Source organism: Chiroxiphia lanceolata, chromosome 6 (assembly GCF_009829145.1).
Source record: "Chiroxiphia lanceolata isolate bChiLan1 chromosome 6, bChiLan1.pri, whole genome shotgun sequence".
In the NCBI taxonomy this organism is placed as follows: domain Eukaryota; kingdom Metazoa; phylum Chordata; class Aves; order Passeriformes; family Pipridae; genus Chiroxiphia; species Chiroxiphia lanceolata.
The window spans coordinates 31,942,446-31,958,420 of record NC_045642.1 but is presented as its reverse complement, the minus strand read 5'-3'; the positions used below and the strand labels follow the sequence as shown (position 1 = coordinate 31,958,420).

The 15,975-nt window shown below is 36.8% G+C and overlaps 1 protein-coding gene across 4 annotated transcripts in view; it reads right to left on the bottom strand.

Annotated features, from left to right (window-relative positions):
• FSIP1 (fibrous sheath interacting protein 1) overlaps positions 1–15,975 on the bottom strand; it is a 95,860-nt gene that overhangs the window by 77,890 nt on the left and 1,995 nt on the right. For all 4 annotated transcript variants that reach the window (XR_004357548.1, XR_004357549.1, XM_032690596.1 and 1 more), the window contains exons 3-9: positions 15,381–15,561; positions 13,405–13,497; positions 11,905–12,068; positions 10,908–10,992; positions 8,874–8,972; positions 5,906–6,003; positions 4,042–4,149 (exon numbers count right to left, since the gene is read on the bottom strand). Coding sequence is in view for 2 of the 4 variants with exons in the window: in XM_032690596.1 (XP_032546487.1) it covers positions 4,042–4,149; positions 5,906–6,003; positions 8,874–8,972; positions 10,908–10,992; positions 11,905–12,068; positions 13,405–13,497; positions 15,381–15,561 (828 nt within the window). In the remaining 2 variants the exon portion in view is untranslated. The remainder of the gene's footprint in view (positions 1–4,041; positions 4,150–5,905; positions 6,004–8,873; positions 8,973–10,907; positions 10,993–11,904; positions 12,069–13,404; positions 13,498–15,380; positions 15,562–15,975) is intronic.

Sequence of the window (15,975 nt, the reverse complement as noted above, 5' to 3'; positions counted from 1 at the left end):
CCTAAAGCACACTAGTTTCAAAAAGAAAAAAGCATACTCCAAACACTTGTCATAAATTGCCTCCATAATAAATTAAAAAAAAATAGTCAAGAGAGAGTCATCCTTTCTGTGAAACAAAATCAGTTCTAATGCTTTCTCATATAAGTATGATGAGACACAACCAGTAAGCCTGACCGGACCTGACCTGATTCTAAAAGAGCCACTCACAAATGTCTTAGATGCTTCCCAGCTTTCTGGAAACATCTGTTCAGGTGGGACAGTGACCATCAAAACATAACTATCCAGCATGCTTCTACGTTTGTGTCACATTAACCACCCCCTAATCAGAGATGAAGATCACAGCGCAAATACACAGAAATTACTCTACAGGAGTCCATTAAGATGCAACTGGACTCACTAGCTACAGCTCAGTGTTTATATCCCATGCTCCAAATATCCAAATTACACCAGTAGTCACTTTACTTTAGGGTGAAATGGACTCACACATTCTCTTTTGTATTTTTAAGATGGTTTTGCTTGGAAAATAAGCTTCTGTCCTGTCAATGTTTCCTGTGTGTTAACTCAGAACAATACTTTTATAACAGCACAGTCAGTGCTTACTGTGGAACATCTGAAACAAATTATACCCCTGCACCTTCAGCTTTGACAATTAGATTAGCATGAATATGTACTTGTAAAATATTTTAAAAACTCATAAAACACCTTTTCAAAAAGTGAGAAGTGCTGTTCGGATATCTGACATATTTAGTAGTATGAGTCCAGTGAAGTTATCTAATCCACATTACACTATACAGAAGAATTCATACAGCATAGCCAGATCTGCCTTGACTGAGAGCCTCCAAAACATTACTTTAGCCTATGTGATTGCACCAGTTTTTTAAAAGTCAGAATAAAATAAGATGAAAAAGGCCATCAGTTGGACAATTACCTGGGTCAGCTTGAAGCTGTCTAGATTACTCACTAGTTGATAATTTCCTCATGATCTTTGTTACAAAGCAGTTATAGGAAACGCCTCACCCATAATAGAATTGAAATGTGGGAGAGGAAGAATCACCAGACTAGACAGGTTTAAGTAACTATTATCCTTTCTTTTATTCCATTTTGATAGTAGAGTTAGGAGCTTTTTTCTTTGAAGAGATGATCTAGTATAGACTAGAGTAACCCACAAATTACCATTCTTGTTCATGGTATAAGAAACATACAGCAACAACACACATGTCCTGTGAGGCAATCTACTTAACAGCAGATATTAATAGTAAAATATCTATAGATACATGCCAACATGATAGTGACATGTGCCAAATACAAAATGTGGGTAAAGGTTACACTTTCCCTTGCCTTGATGCCTCAATACTTTGAGAATTGGTGCAAAAAAAGGTACCTGTTACTCAGAATTTGCATTAGCTGTTCTGCATAAATGTCTCTGAATTTTGTGAAGGACACCAGCTTAAAGAAAAAGAAAACCTAATAACTATGCATTTTGAGAAAATACTTTCGCAATTAGTAAAATAAATTATACTAAAAAGGCCACTATTCCCTAGGTCAGAAAACTATGTTTACTAACATAAGGCTGTTTAAAACATCTTCAGATCTTTAAATGCTGACATTTATCAAATGGAGAACCATCTCCTCAAATTGAAACATGTCCTTGATCAGGAAAGAACAGAAGAGACAGCATCGTTAATCAAACACTGACCTTTCCAACAAGAGGAGAAAACCAAAAACAAATCCCCCACAATCCTCTCCCTCCAGTTTCTTCCTATTCAAAGTTCAGTTTCAGCTGAACATTTTGTCACCCTCACATGGGTTTGCAATGCCAGGCCTGTTGCAAGCAGATCCAATAGAATACCTTCAATCTTTTCATAAATGCGCAGATAAAAGATTAAATAATGATCCAGTGAGCTTTAATTTTGTTCTTCTAATATGCAACAAATTAAAAGTAAAATAAGAATCAACTCTCCTAACCACAGATCAACATTAGACCAAAGAACTTCCATTGCATTTTTTTAATGCTAAACTATGTCAGCTAAGTCAAATACCTCTGTGCAACATTATTAATTGATGAGTATTTTACACAGATAAAAAATTCAATCTGCAAGCCCAGTGTTCACGTTCAAAAAAATTATATTAGCATCCTATGTAAAGCGAGGGCACGAATGTCAGGTAAACAGGAAGACTGCTGTAATTTTACAGAACTTGAAGATTTTCATCTGATGAACACAAGTGCTGAGTGTGGCTGATAGTTTTAAACCTTTGTACATGAACAATCAACAATCAGCAAAGGATACGTTATCTGTGCTGCTACTTTATCTTACTGTGAAAGAACAATTACTGTTAAAATACTGCACATTTATATAATCTTAATCATTTGTCCATCAGGTTTTCCTGACTGATACGGACTCCTTCACTTATATTTGCCCCACAAAGCTCTGAAAATGCCAAAACACAGTGTATACTTACTAGTTTCCCTAGAGCAAAAAGACCCAATGACTGTCAACCTAGAAATCACACTGAAATTGGGTAAATTACAGATCTGTTTAATGTCACAAACCATGGGTAGGTTAGTCCTCTGTTTCCATAACCAGTCTGGATTCAGATGGAAAAAACAATAAGTTCATCTCCTTACCCCATATCCTGAAACAGTAATTTATAAAGATGTATTTTAGACATGTTTTAGAAAAGAGTAATGAATTGGATGTCTTCACGACCTTATTAGAATATAAATAGAACTAAAATATGGGAAGAAACAATTTAAAAATAATACTATTGCATTTGCTTTTGTTTCTCTCACACCTAAGTTGTTACTTAACCTTCTGAAAAATAATTTACTCCAGATCATTTTTAGCTGTATAAATTAAACAGAAAGTGGACCTTGGATATATTTTGTTCATCTATGCAGAATTCACATCTTTCTCCTTAGATACCGTTATTCAATGTATACTTACAAATGTAGTGAAGAAGCTCATAACATTACTGTAGACTTAACATAATGTAATTTTTAATGTAAAGTAAATTAGAAAAGCCACCTAATTTCTTTACACAAAGCATTTTTCCAACATATCTTTTTACTTATTAAAATGCAAGTTTCTTGAAGAGTTACATCAAGTTTATATTGTTTGAGGATGTTCATTCTATAAAAACATGTATCTTTAGCATATCTGATACCATCTATAGTTGAAAAGTACTGTAAGTTCCTAGTATGATTCATTTTCCAAATGAAATTTTATCTTTCCATCCTAGTAGCTTTTGTAAAACAATAGAGTCTCCAAGAACATCTTCACTGTGATATTCCCCTCAAGGCAGTAAGAGATAAAGGCAATCTCCAAGTAGCTGGGAGATCAAAAGATTATTTGATGTCTTCACATTACTGGGAATCATTTTAGTGCTCAGACTCTCCTAGAAGCAGTGATTGGTGGGACAATCAAATATTCTTTTTTACTATCTGTGAGGAAATGTATTTTTACCTACTTCAGCTCCTGCTGCAGTATGCAGACTGTACACTCTTTAACAATATTATATTAAAGCATAAATGTCTAATACTTAAGCAGACTTTGTCCACTCTGTATACTTTTAAGACAGAGTTGGAAGCCACAGAAAGATGTCATGTTATCTTTCTAAATGGACATGTAAGCTTCATCAATGCATACTTCCTCAATTGCTGCATTTTTAAGGTCATGTCCTTAAAAAACTCCATTGGGAGTTTTCTGAAAATAGCTGCTGGCCCTTCTGCCTGAGACTACAGCACCAGCCATTCAGATTGATACTCCACAACTTCACACTTTATGCAGAATAAATAGGTCATCTACTCCGAGTGTAGTTCTAAGGCTCCTTCTACCTGTGCCTAACTTTTCTTTTAAGTTCTGCAGTTAGTAGAATTAACAAAGAAACCAATGCAAATTCATTCCTGGAGACAAATACAAAAGGATTTGTCCAGTTTTTCTCTCCTGTCTCAGTAGGGTACTCCATGGTAGGACTAAGATCAGTTTTAGATTTACTGTAAAAATAAGCTAAATACAACAGGACAGATTAAAGTTTTCATACCTCAAGACCTTGCAATTCAATTCCATCCTCTGTATCTTTCAATAGTTCAATTAGCCTTTTCCTTTCTCCCTCAAGCATAACAAACTGGTTTCCTGAATCCTTTGCTAGCTGAAATATTTACAAAAACAAAAAAATAAACACACTTTAGAACTCCATTAGCTCAAACACGATCAAAACAAAGTTTTTAAACTCTGTGAAATTAACATCCAAAACTTGCTTATTGTGATAATACAAATTATCACTGACAGAAAAATATAGCAGCCTACATATAATAAATTTATAACCTTGTAATAGTCTGTGACATAGCAGGGAGGCAAATATTTTTCACTGGATGAGGAATCATTATACATAGTAGGTCTTCAAAGGAAAAAAAGCACAAAAATTGGGGGATGCATTTTCTGACAAAAAGAGGTCCCATGCACGCTATACATAGAATCATAGAATCAGCCAGGTTGGAAGGGACCTCCAAGATTATCAAGTCCAACCCTTGATCCACTACCACTGCGGTTGCTAGACCATGGCACTAAGTGCCACATCCAGTCTCTTCTTAAAAACCTCTAGGGATGGAGAATCCACCACTTCCCTGGGCAGCCCATTCCAATGCCTGATTACCCTCTCTGTAAAGACATTCTTTCTAATATCTAACCTAAACCTCCCCTGGCACAACTTGAGACCATGCCCTCTTGTCTTGCTGATAGTTGCCTGGGAGAAGAGACCAACCCCCACCTGGCTACAACCTCCTTTCAGGTAGTTGTAGAGAGTGATGAGGTCTCCCCTGAGCCTTCTCTTTTCCAGGTTGAACAGCCCCAGCTCCCTCAGCCTCTCCTCATAGGACTTGTACTTGAGTTCCTTCACCAACCTTGTTGCTCTTCTCTGGACCTGCTCCAGCACCTCAATGTCCTTCCTGAACTGAGGGGCCCGGAACTGGGCACAGCACTCCAGGTGTGGCCTCACCAGCCCTAAGTACAGGGGAAGAATCACTTCCTTGGACCTGTTGGCCACACTGCTCCTGATCCAGGCCAGGATGCCATTGGCCTTCTTGGCCACCTGGGCACACTGCTGGCTCATGTTCAGCTTCCTGTCAATCCAAACTCCCAGGTCCCTTTCTGCCTGGCTGCTCTCCAGCCACTCTGTCCCCAGCCTGTAGCGCTGCAGGGGGTTGTTGTGGCCAAAGTGCAGGACCCGGCACTTGGTCTTGTTAAACCTCATCCCATTGGAATCAGCCCAACTCTCCAACCTATCCAGGTCCCTTTGCCGAGCCCTCCTGCCTTCCAGCTGATCGACACTCCCCCCCAGCTTAGTGTCATCTGCAAATTTGCTGATGATGGACTCAATCCCCTCATCTAAATCATCAATAAAGATATTAAACAGGACTGGGCCCAACACTGATCCCTGGGGGACACCACTAGTGACTGGCTGCCAACTGGACGCAGCACCGTTCACCAGCACTGTCTGGGCCCGGCCCTCCAGCCAGTTCCTGACCCAGCACATGAACAACCTGTATATCTATTCCTTATCTATGTATAAGGACATCTTCCTTTAACTTAACAGTAAATATAAGTCTTAGGAAATATTTGTCCTTAAAACAAGCTATGGCCAGGCACAAACAGAACAATTCAGTTTCCAGTACTCTTTAGCAAATACACAGAAGCAGTATTATCCTCACCAATATGATCATCCAAGATGAGATCTACCTTATATAGTACTCTGCCATAAATAACAGTTCTAAGAGAAAGGTTTTTAATTTATGTCTAATTAGCTTTTAATGTTCCTGATTTAAAAACACTGTCTCCAGAAGTACTTATAGACCAATATTTAGCTAACACTTAACAAAATGTAAATGATTTGACACTTTAATGCTTACCTCAATGTTCTTTTTAATGAAATCCTGGTTGCTTTTATTTTTGCTATGTGTTTTCTCTGCTGTTTTTTCTAATTCTGTTTCTAATTCATTTGGATAATCTGAAGTTTGAGGAAGAAAAGTTTCTAAGTTATAATCATTCCTATTCTGGTTCAGTAAGAGCTGCAATAACAGCAATCCCATTTAAATCTTTAGCAAACATATAAAGTTTATAGACAAACTTTTTGTATGGTGTTTTCATTATTTACATAAACAATATGGTTATATTTAAAACATAGCTATTGTCAAAATCTATTTTCATTTTTAACTTTTTATTATATGAGATCATTCAATGTTATAAAGGCTAAAGTACTTTTGGATTTCTGACCTCAAAAATGTTAAACATGGTAGCCTTAAAAGCCACGGCATTCCTTCAAACCCTATCATCACTGTAGTTTTCTCATCAGGAAAAAAACAGACAATAATTTTTTGAAAACCACAGAACTATTTGGAGACATATCAAGTACATTTTTCTAAATAAAACAGCTGAAAAACAGATGATATAGTTGATATTATTATAACAGCTTATAAAACAAATTTTGTTAAAAAATAAAACTCATCACAGAGCTGTAAATCTATTAAACAGACACATGATATTCTAATAACAATGGGTTCTATCCATCACAAAAACGTGGGCATGTATTCTGTTTTTCAGAGACTTTTACGAGGCTTAAAATAACAATTCCTTTATGAACAGCAAATATTTATCACATTAAATAACAAGCCTAAGCAAATACAACCAACTTCTAAATCTCAAGAACTATTTCAAAATTAGTCACGGTATTTTTGCTTTTCTGGAAAGTAGAGATTTGAAAAATGAGTCGGCTCTTTGCCTTCAAAAAACTAAATTTGACATGTTAGATAATAGAAGACAGGCTATGGAAGTTTACACGGAAGTAGATTTTTTTCAGAGTGAAAAGATTGAAAGCAAACTCTCAAAAATATGAAATAAATTCCATGCATCCTTTTACACAAAAACCTTAAAGGACTGAAGTGTTGGATCTGACCAAGAAAACCTGTCACAGTTCAAATGCACAACTGTCTACTGAAAGCATCCCAAACTTTAACATTACCAGGCAACACCTTGAATCTGTCAAGAAACTGGATCATATAAGAACTTACCAATCAATATAAACAAGAGATGTCGCATTCTGAAATAAGCAGAACACACGAAACACCAACATAACAGCAAGATATACATTACTTTTAAGCTATATCTTTCTCTTACTGTAGATAGAGTTTTTGAGAGGGAACTACATACAGAACATCTCAGAACATTCAAGTAAAGAATGGACAGACAGGATCACTGAGACAAAGAAAACACTGAAGATTGACATGGGTAAGTAAAAGAGAGATTGCAGCTCAACAAATTTTGCATATGAGTTTTGGTAGATTTGGTTCAAATTTCAAAGATTTGGTACCAATCTCAATGAGACTGCTGAAGCAATAATATCAAACTAATGCATATATTCTTCTTCCCAAGTTAAGCTCCTCTTGTTCAGGGTCTGCCTTTATGACAGCTGTGACACAGAACTCCAAAAGCAACCAAAACAGCAAGTCTTAGCTATTCAGACACCACATCACGAGCCTCCAGAAGAAATAGTAAAAGTCATTTAAGCAATGTATTGCCCACAAGCTGTAAGCGATCTCTACTTCACACGTTCCCAAATTAGGAGTATGTAGAATATCTCAAAATAGAGCAAGAGATCGCAACTCCCAACCACCTCTGTGTACTGGAAGCTTGAGAAGTCACTGCTGTCCTGAATATTGGTAATGAAACCTGTGTTGCTATTCAGTGGCACTCCAGCACAACTCAGAAATCTTGAGGGTGGAAGTTTCATTTTAAGGGAAGAATGAAGACACATGATAGGAATAGAGAGAAATGAAAAGCACAGCACTGCTCCAGCCCACAAAGTTAAGGTTGCATATTGGTGGACTAAGTGATAAAATGAGGCCCATGTTCAAAAACTAAAACATGCAGTCACATTCTACAAACTGCAGAGATTTTGATGCCATCAATGGTTCAGCCTTGAGGAACACAGGTTTATTATGTCCTTGTCATCTTAGCCAGTCACCAGGAAGACAGAGTCCTTCTGTTTACATAGAATGGTAGATGACGAAGAAATAAACAATTGCAGGTGATAGCAATGGCAGCCAAAGCTATTTTTCATATGTCACAAAACATGGGAAAAGTTACTCAACCACGTAAATTCAAATTTCAAATGGGGAAACAACAGAGGCATAAAGGTGCAATTCTATTTATTTTAAAGTGTTAGACACACTACACTACTACCAGCATTTTAAATGTCTATACAGTGCACGTTAACAAATGATCTCTAAAACAATCAGTAGGTGTTTGAGTTTTGCCAGAAAGTACTTAATCCATAAAAGCAATGCAGACTTTACAATAATCAGCATAACAAAATATAAAATAAGTTGTCTGAAGATTTATATTTGTCACAAATCCATACAATTTCTGCTGAAAAAAACCCAAAACAGAATAGTTGCAACTATATACAGCACCACTCATCATTTTTAGATGGTTTCTTGAATATGAGCCTACTAATTAAAGTTATGATACCCTAGAGTAACAGCAAAGACAATATTTTAAAGAATTTCCATGAAGAACCAATGATACATTTTAGCATATATCACTTACACACCTTTTCATTTTGAAATGAAAGGCAAGTGGTTTTATAAACCCAAAAGTAAAAATTTTCTTAGCATGTTGAGTAAAATGTTTTAGATAAGTCACAAAACTATTCTCTTTTATCATTTGCAAAAAAAGTCAGAACTACTGCCATTCCAGTAAGCAACCTTGCTTTTTACCATTTCATTGGCCTATCCACAAAGGCCGAGTCTTCATTACCCACCCACTGCATGTTGTTTTGTCATATCCAAAAATACAAACTGTACAATTAATAAAGCTTACCCTTGCTTTGTTGGTCTTGATGACAATCATAATCCTCTGGATTCATTTGTGTGTGAATTACTGAAGTACATATTTCATTTTCTTTAGTATGGGAGGGATCTGCAAGGAATTTTTTCAGTAAAATTTAACTGAAGTGCATCTAAAGAAGATCTAGCTTCATGTGTATAGTGCTATATCTCACACATGAAAGTTAAAGAAATTCACTTGGATAAATTACATAAACACCTTACTTCTCAAGAAATAAAGAAGGGGGAAAGTGTAAGATGTGACTCATGAATAAGTATGCTGTTTCATATTTTTGTTTTTAACAACTACTGCCCATAGAGGACAAATAATCATATTCTCAAAGCCATTGCCCAAGGCCCTGAAGTTCAAATGCCTCTGCAGACACCATGTGGCGAATCATCTAGAAATTTGAATGAAAATGAAGTATCCAGGTTTTCACAGCTGGTGTCTGCCTATGCATGAATTATTAGACTTCCAAGTGGCTTAGGTCAAGGGTATAGTCTAGAAAAACAGCACCCTACTTGTTTCAGCCACACAAACAAAAGAAATCATAGTATTGACATGTATCAACTAGAAATATAGCAGTAACTTGCAGTCTATACACCTAGCACTTACAGAAAAGAACTTATATTGCAAAGAACCACTTGAATTACGTATTTTTCACAAGGAAAAAAACAAACAACATCCAGTATTAGGAAGTATGGACTCAAAAGTATGATTTTGATATACAGACCACTGGGTAATGAATTTAAGGCCATTTAATTAACTTCTGATTTACATTTCTGCTGTGAGTGTGCCAGAGGGTTTTGTTGTCCCTGACAGGCTGGGACACTTAAGTTATCAACAATTTTATACCTGGAACTTGTGTTTGATTTCACAGCCACATTAAAAGCTATCATTAAATAGCTCCCCTATGTAATTTACTTAATAAAGCTCTATCAAATTCAAGTTCTGAAAAGCAAAATATATGAACTGTGTTCCATTTCAGTATCAACAAATGCAGCTATGAGGGCACTCTTTTAAATAAATACATAAATAAATAAATAAGACCTTAAAAGTAAGACACTAGCATATTACAAAAAGTTAAGATAAAGATCAAGCTAAAGGAAAAATATAAATCTAAACTATGCAGAGTTTTGTCAGTAAAGTACACCAGAAAACATATGATGCAGGAGTAACCTTTGAAAAAAAGGAGGTTTGTTAGCAGTCTTTCTTGTCTACTGTTTTTTTAATATATACTGACATCTACTGGAGACTTTCTAAATATCACCTGCATCAAATTCTGTTTTGTTCCCTTAATAACCCAAACATTAGCATAGAAATAAAACCAGGTTACTTGCAACAGTAAGTTTTGCTGAAATGTTTTAATTACATATTGCTACCATTTTTATGCATGTACATCCAACATTCAAGCTGAGACTTCTGCTCATTTATAACCATTCAGACCTCAAATCTTTGTTCTCTCCCCAACAAGGAAAAAGACAGGATGAACCAAAATTCTGCTTCCTTTCAGCCAAGAAACCCTTTCACCAAAGGCATACAGATGAAGGATGGGATGCAAAATGTGCACATGATTGACACGTCTCTGAGAACTCCAGCACCCACACAGATTATTCAAACAGCAATTTTTTAAAAACCATTCTTGCAAAGATTTGACATGATATATTCTTAACAAATTCGGTCTGGTTTTGTTCTCCCTCCTCCTGCAAAAGATCATGTGTGTTTGCCAATAACTTGAAAAATGCAGTCTTTACTTTTGTTGGACTTCCACCATTCTAGAATATCCAGTTCTTTGAAAAAATGCAGTTTCTATAAGCAAAATTAATGGTAAAGTACAATTTCTACATTTGTGTTAATGCAAATTATGTCAGTTGATTTTTCAAATATTCCATTTATACACTTTTTTCATGCAAATATTATTCTATTGTAAAAGTTTGAAAGATTTACTTTTCTCATATCCAACAAAAATATGAACAGTAATCAAAATATAGGATAATTATATATGGGTATTTATTTCTTTTTACTTACCAGTTGTATCCTGCCACGATGAGAACAAAGCTAAAAAAAGGTTTGTGTTTTCTATCTCCTCGTGGCCTCCTCTGGTTTTGATAGACTATTCAAAAGGAATAAAGTGTAAATATATAGATACATGCACATATTTAAAGTAAATTCCTTAAAGTGAAACACATCTGTTTATCAAATCTAATGAACTTCAGACCCTATTAAAAATTCCTTGTTCAGTGGCAACATTTACTTACTACTTTATTTTCTTCTTGAGGTTATATGAACATCTGAATTTATGATAAAAGCACAGTGGAACTTTAAAGCCTCTGTTACATATTATCTCTTATTTGGAGACACATTTCACAAGTCAAAGAAGTTCTGTAACGTATATGTGGCCCCAAATCCAAATCCAATGAAATTATGAGATGCAGTCAAACCAGTCATGTCTTTTTAGCAACTCACATTTGTATTCATGCAAAATATACAATACTTAACCTCAGAGGAAATACTAACCTGTTTCAAGGCTTAAAGTGGCATTTAATTGCTAGAGGTGAGAGTAGGAATAGTGTGAAGGAATTTGTGCTGTAACATTCTTATGCCTTTTTCAGGGGGCATCTCTATTTCTTCAACAATAGACAGTACTGAAATAGATGGGCTTAAGAATGGTCATACTAGAGCAGAATAAACGCTTTTCATCCTGGGGTCACAGACACTACCTCTTGTCACAACTTATACCTGCAAGTAGTTAACTGGAGCATAATACTATGCTAGTAGACCACACCTAGACAGCTGTATATTTGACAATCAGTCTTATCAATTTTTAAGGACCATGGCCTTTTTTTCAAAGCCTGCCTAGCCAATATATATTAAAACCTATCCAATGTTACTTTTTTAAATTAATTTCCTCACTTTAATCAGCCAACTGTGAGTTAATTATTAAAATAATGCTTCTGTGAAATATAATTCTATAAGACATTAGTCTAAGATTTACCATTCACAAAATAAGCAGAACACTTCTAACCTGAAGTTCTTCCCAGAGCACTGCCCTCATTTCTTTGCCTTGTTTTTTAATTGCTTTCTCCTTAAGATGTTGCTTTTCAAGTATTGTGTCAAGTTTATTCATTTTCTTTATAGCTGCTTGAATCTGAGGATCTACATCTGTGTCTTCAGAACATTTCAAGTTTGCTGTAGAATATATTTAAAACTAATGTAAGCTTGAAGCATGTCAACTTAAAAAAACCCCAAACACTAAAAAGCACAACAAGTAATTTGCTAACAACAATAGACAAGAGTACAACTACTGTCAAGCACATATACCATATTAACTTCTAAACCTGTTTGTAGCAGGGAAAAATACAGAAGCCTTTGCAACAGAATGCTGAATCTACCTCTGAGCTATAGCAGTTGGATATGGAGGTGTGGGAGAGGAAGAGACATCCATTTTGGGCAAGGGATTTGATTCAAAGTTATAATGGAAGACTGACAACATCTCCACAGTATCATAAAAAATCACAAAGTAAGTTTAAAAATAAAAATAATGTCTTCAACCTGACAAGTAGAACATATGTTGAAATAAATAACTCTGGGGTTGAGACCTTCTAATATCTCTACCTTTAAATGTTACAGAAGTTTCAGTCTTGACTTTTATCTCAGACAAACCAGATTCTGATAATGTTGCTATGAAAAATAGAAATGATGAAACATTATGAAAACTACCATTATTTAATTAAAGTAGATTTCTGTACTGTCTCTTTTTCTTTCCTAAATATGCAGACCACAATTTCTGATCACTTTCAGCTTCTCCCCTTCCTATAGCATCCTCATGCCATGTCCTCTTTCCTGGCCAAACTTAGTTTCCACATCACAAGTAGAATACTAGTAGCACTGTCCCTATCCCACAGACTCCCAAATTTTGGAGTCCTTCAATACTCTCTTTCATTTTCTAATCTTAGAGGTCATTGATCCAAGCATTTATTGTAATGCATTGGTCTACTTTATGCCGTAAAAAGGATGAGTGATAAAACAAGGGGAAAGCTATAAAAGCTATAAAAATCTAAGTGAGCTCCAGGGAAACTCCAAGGATAGACGGTAAAAGAAGAGCCCTTATTTCAACTGGCCTAAACCCAGCACATGGGTTTAAACGACTGAGTTAAGTTTTGAGGTTAAATTCTATCCAATTTCTGTTCTGAAGAAACAAGTATGGTGTTTGGTGACCAGCACTGCTGCACTGGAAAGAATCACCCTGGATTCTGCCTGACCAAATGCAGGTAAAACTAAATTCTATCATAACATTAAAGAAAGTGAATATCCATTAATAAAACAATCTTTAAACAAAGAATTCATCCAACACCTCTTGAATAGCACAATGCATATATATTTTCAATTTGTAGTATTTTTTTATAACTACATAATAGACACACAAATACATTTGAGTCCCAAACTCTCCTAGGAGCATTAATAAGAAAAGGAAAATGAAAAAGTTTTATTAAACTGTTCAATTTATACACCTGAAAAGCAATACCTGATTTTGCAGTACTTGATTTTCCTTGGAAAGGTTCACAGAATTTCAAAGTCCATGTTTCAGTGTCTTCACAATCTGAATTACAGCTACATCCTGAAAAACACAGGGAAAAGCCTTTCACAATAACCCAGATCCATTTTTGTGAGTTAAGGATCCCCACAGAGCCTCTGCAGGGATTAGTTTAAAAAATGGTATGGACTAGTACACCAGGACTCATGTTAAATGCAGGAGCAGGAATCAAGGGATTTCTTTTGGCCCCAGTTCTTAACTAAATTTGAAGAAAGTATCCAAACTTCTGCTTCAAATACTGCCCTTTGCATCTCTGTTTTTCAATAGTCAGAAGCTCCAGAAAGTTAATTCATTACCATTTACAGAATGAGAAGAATGCCATCCAAAGCACTGCTGCAAGTGCTTTAATTAAAATTACAAATTGCATACTTATATTCAAAGTATTTTATTAGTATTAACAATATTCAGTTGTTAAATACTATGACTTATAACCATAAATCCAATTTTTTGGACAGGTTAGGATACACAGTTTCTAACAAATGATCATGATCTCTGTGAAACGTTTGATAAAAACAATTTAATGAATACACTTTCTAGCATGGTTCCATGGAACACACTGTATTTGGTTTGCATGGTCAGAGTTTGGTAGTGAGGGGGCTTCCGCGGTGGCTTCTGTGAGAAGCTGCCAGAAGCTTCCACCATGTCTGGCAGAGCCAATGTTAGCCGGCTCCAGGACAGACCCACTGCCGGTCAAGGTTGAGACAATCAGAATTACAGTAATGCCTCTGTGACAACATATTTAAGAAGGGAAAAAAGTTATAGCGCAGATGTACCTGTGGCCAGAGAACAGCAGAGTGAGAACTTGTGAGAGGAACAGCTCTGCAGACACCAAGGTCAATGGAGAAGGAGGGGAGAAGGTGCTCCAGGTGCCAGAGCTGAGGTTCACCTGTAGCCCATTGTGCAGACCATGGTGGAGCAGCTGTGCCCCTGCAGCCCATGGGGGCCAATGGGTGAGCAGAGATCCACCTGTAGCCCATGGAGGAGACCTATGCCAGGGCAGGTGGGTGCCCAAAGGAGGTTGTGAACCAATGGAAGGCCCATGCTGGAGCAGGGTCCTGGTAGGACTCGTGGCCCTGTGGGGGACCCACACTGGAGCAGCCTGCACCTGAAGGACTGCACCCCATGGAAAAGTGACCCATGCAAAAGTTACAGCAGTTCACGGAGAACGGTTGCCCATGGGTTGGACTCATGTTGGAGAAGTTCACGGAGGACTGTCTCCCATGGGAGGGACCCCACAGTGGAGCGCAGAAAGACTCTTATCCCTGACCAGCAGCATCACAACGTGTGACAAACTGACTGTAAGCCCAATCCCTGTCTCCCTGTGCCAATGGAGGGGAGGAGGTAGAGCTTGGGAAGGAGGGAGGGGTGGAAGGAAGGTGCTTTTAAGATTTATTTTACTTCTCATCTTGCTCTGACTTTGTTAGTAATAAATTCAGTTAATATCCTCATTTCGAGTCTGTTTCGCCCATGACGGTATCTGGTGAGTGATCTCTCTCTCGGACCTTATCTCAATCCACGAACCCTATGTTGTATTTTCTCTCTTCTGTCCAGTTGCAGAGGGGACTGAGAGAGCCACTTTGGTGGGTGCCTGGTATCCAGCCTGGGTCAACCCACTGCACACACACAGATGCTTTCTCCCAATCTTTTAGGCCATCGCCAAGGTGCAGATCACAGCTTACGAGGCCACAAAAGATATGCTGTACTTTACTGGCAGTAATAACCCATTTCTTTCAAAGGTGGATTCCAAATAGTGCAGAGAAGTGAAGGTATGGATTTTGACATCTTCTTTTCTAGAATGTTACCTATTTGCAACCTCTTTTCCTTCCACCAATAGAATTTTACCCAAACTATACAAACATCATATTTGGTCTAGTCCCAACCCAAGAAAGTGTTAGTCATTTCCACACCTGGCAATTCCTTGGGTTTCTGTATACATTTCTGAAGAGAGAAGGTTGTACTCTCCACTGTGGTTTGCTGATCTGTTCTTACTGCCTGGACATCAGATTTCTCTCTTTTGTTTTCTGCTGGACAGAAATCTTCTAGACTGTCTCTCTGATAACCATCAGCCACACTGACAAGTGAATCAACCTATGAAATGCAAATTATTACAACCATAAAGACAGAAATATTTTGGGAGAAGATTTGGGGTAATCACAATACTTACATGCTATCACAAAGGCTGACAACAATTCTGCACAATATTTAAGTGTACTTCTTAAATAAAAGAACCATTTTCAAGTCTGACACAGAGCTCAGTTCCTTAGTTATCACTTTGATTCTCAAGCTCGTCATTCCACAGACTGCCAAATCTGGAACTGCTACGCTAGGAAATTATTACAATTAATTACAAATAATTATTACACAGACAACCACACATGAGTCCGTGTGTAAAACAATCTAATCCATTTCCAGACACTGTGAGTGCTCTGTAACATGAAGCATCTCAATCTCTTGCTCATACTACAAAGAAAGGCTGAAAAGCTCATGCTTAATTCATCACTC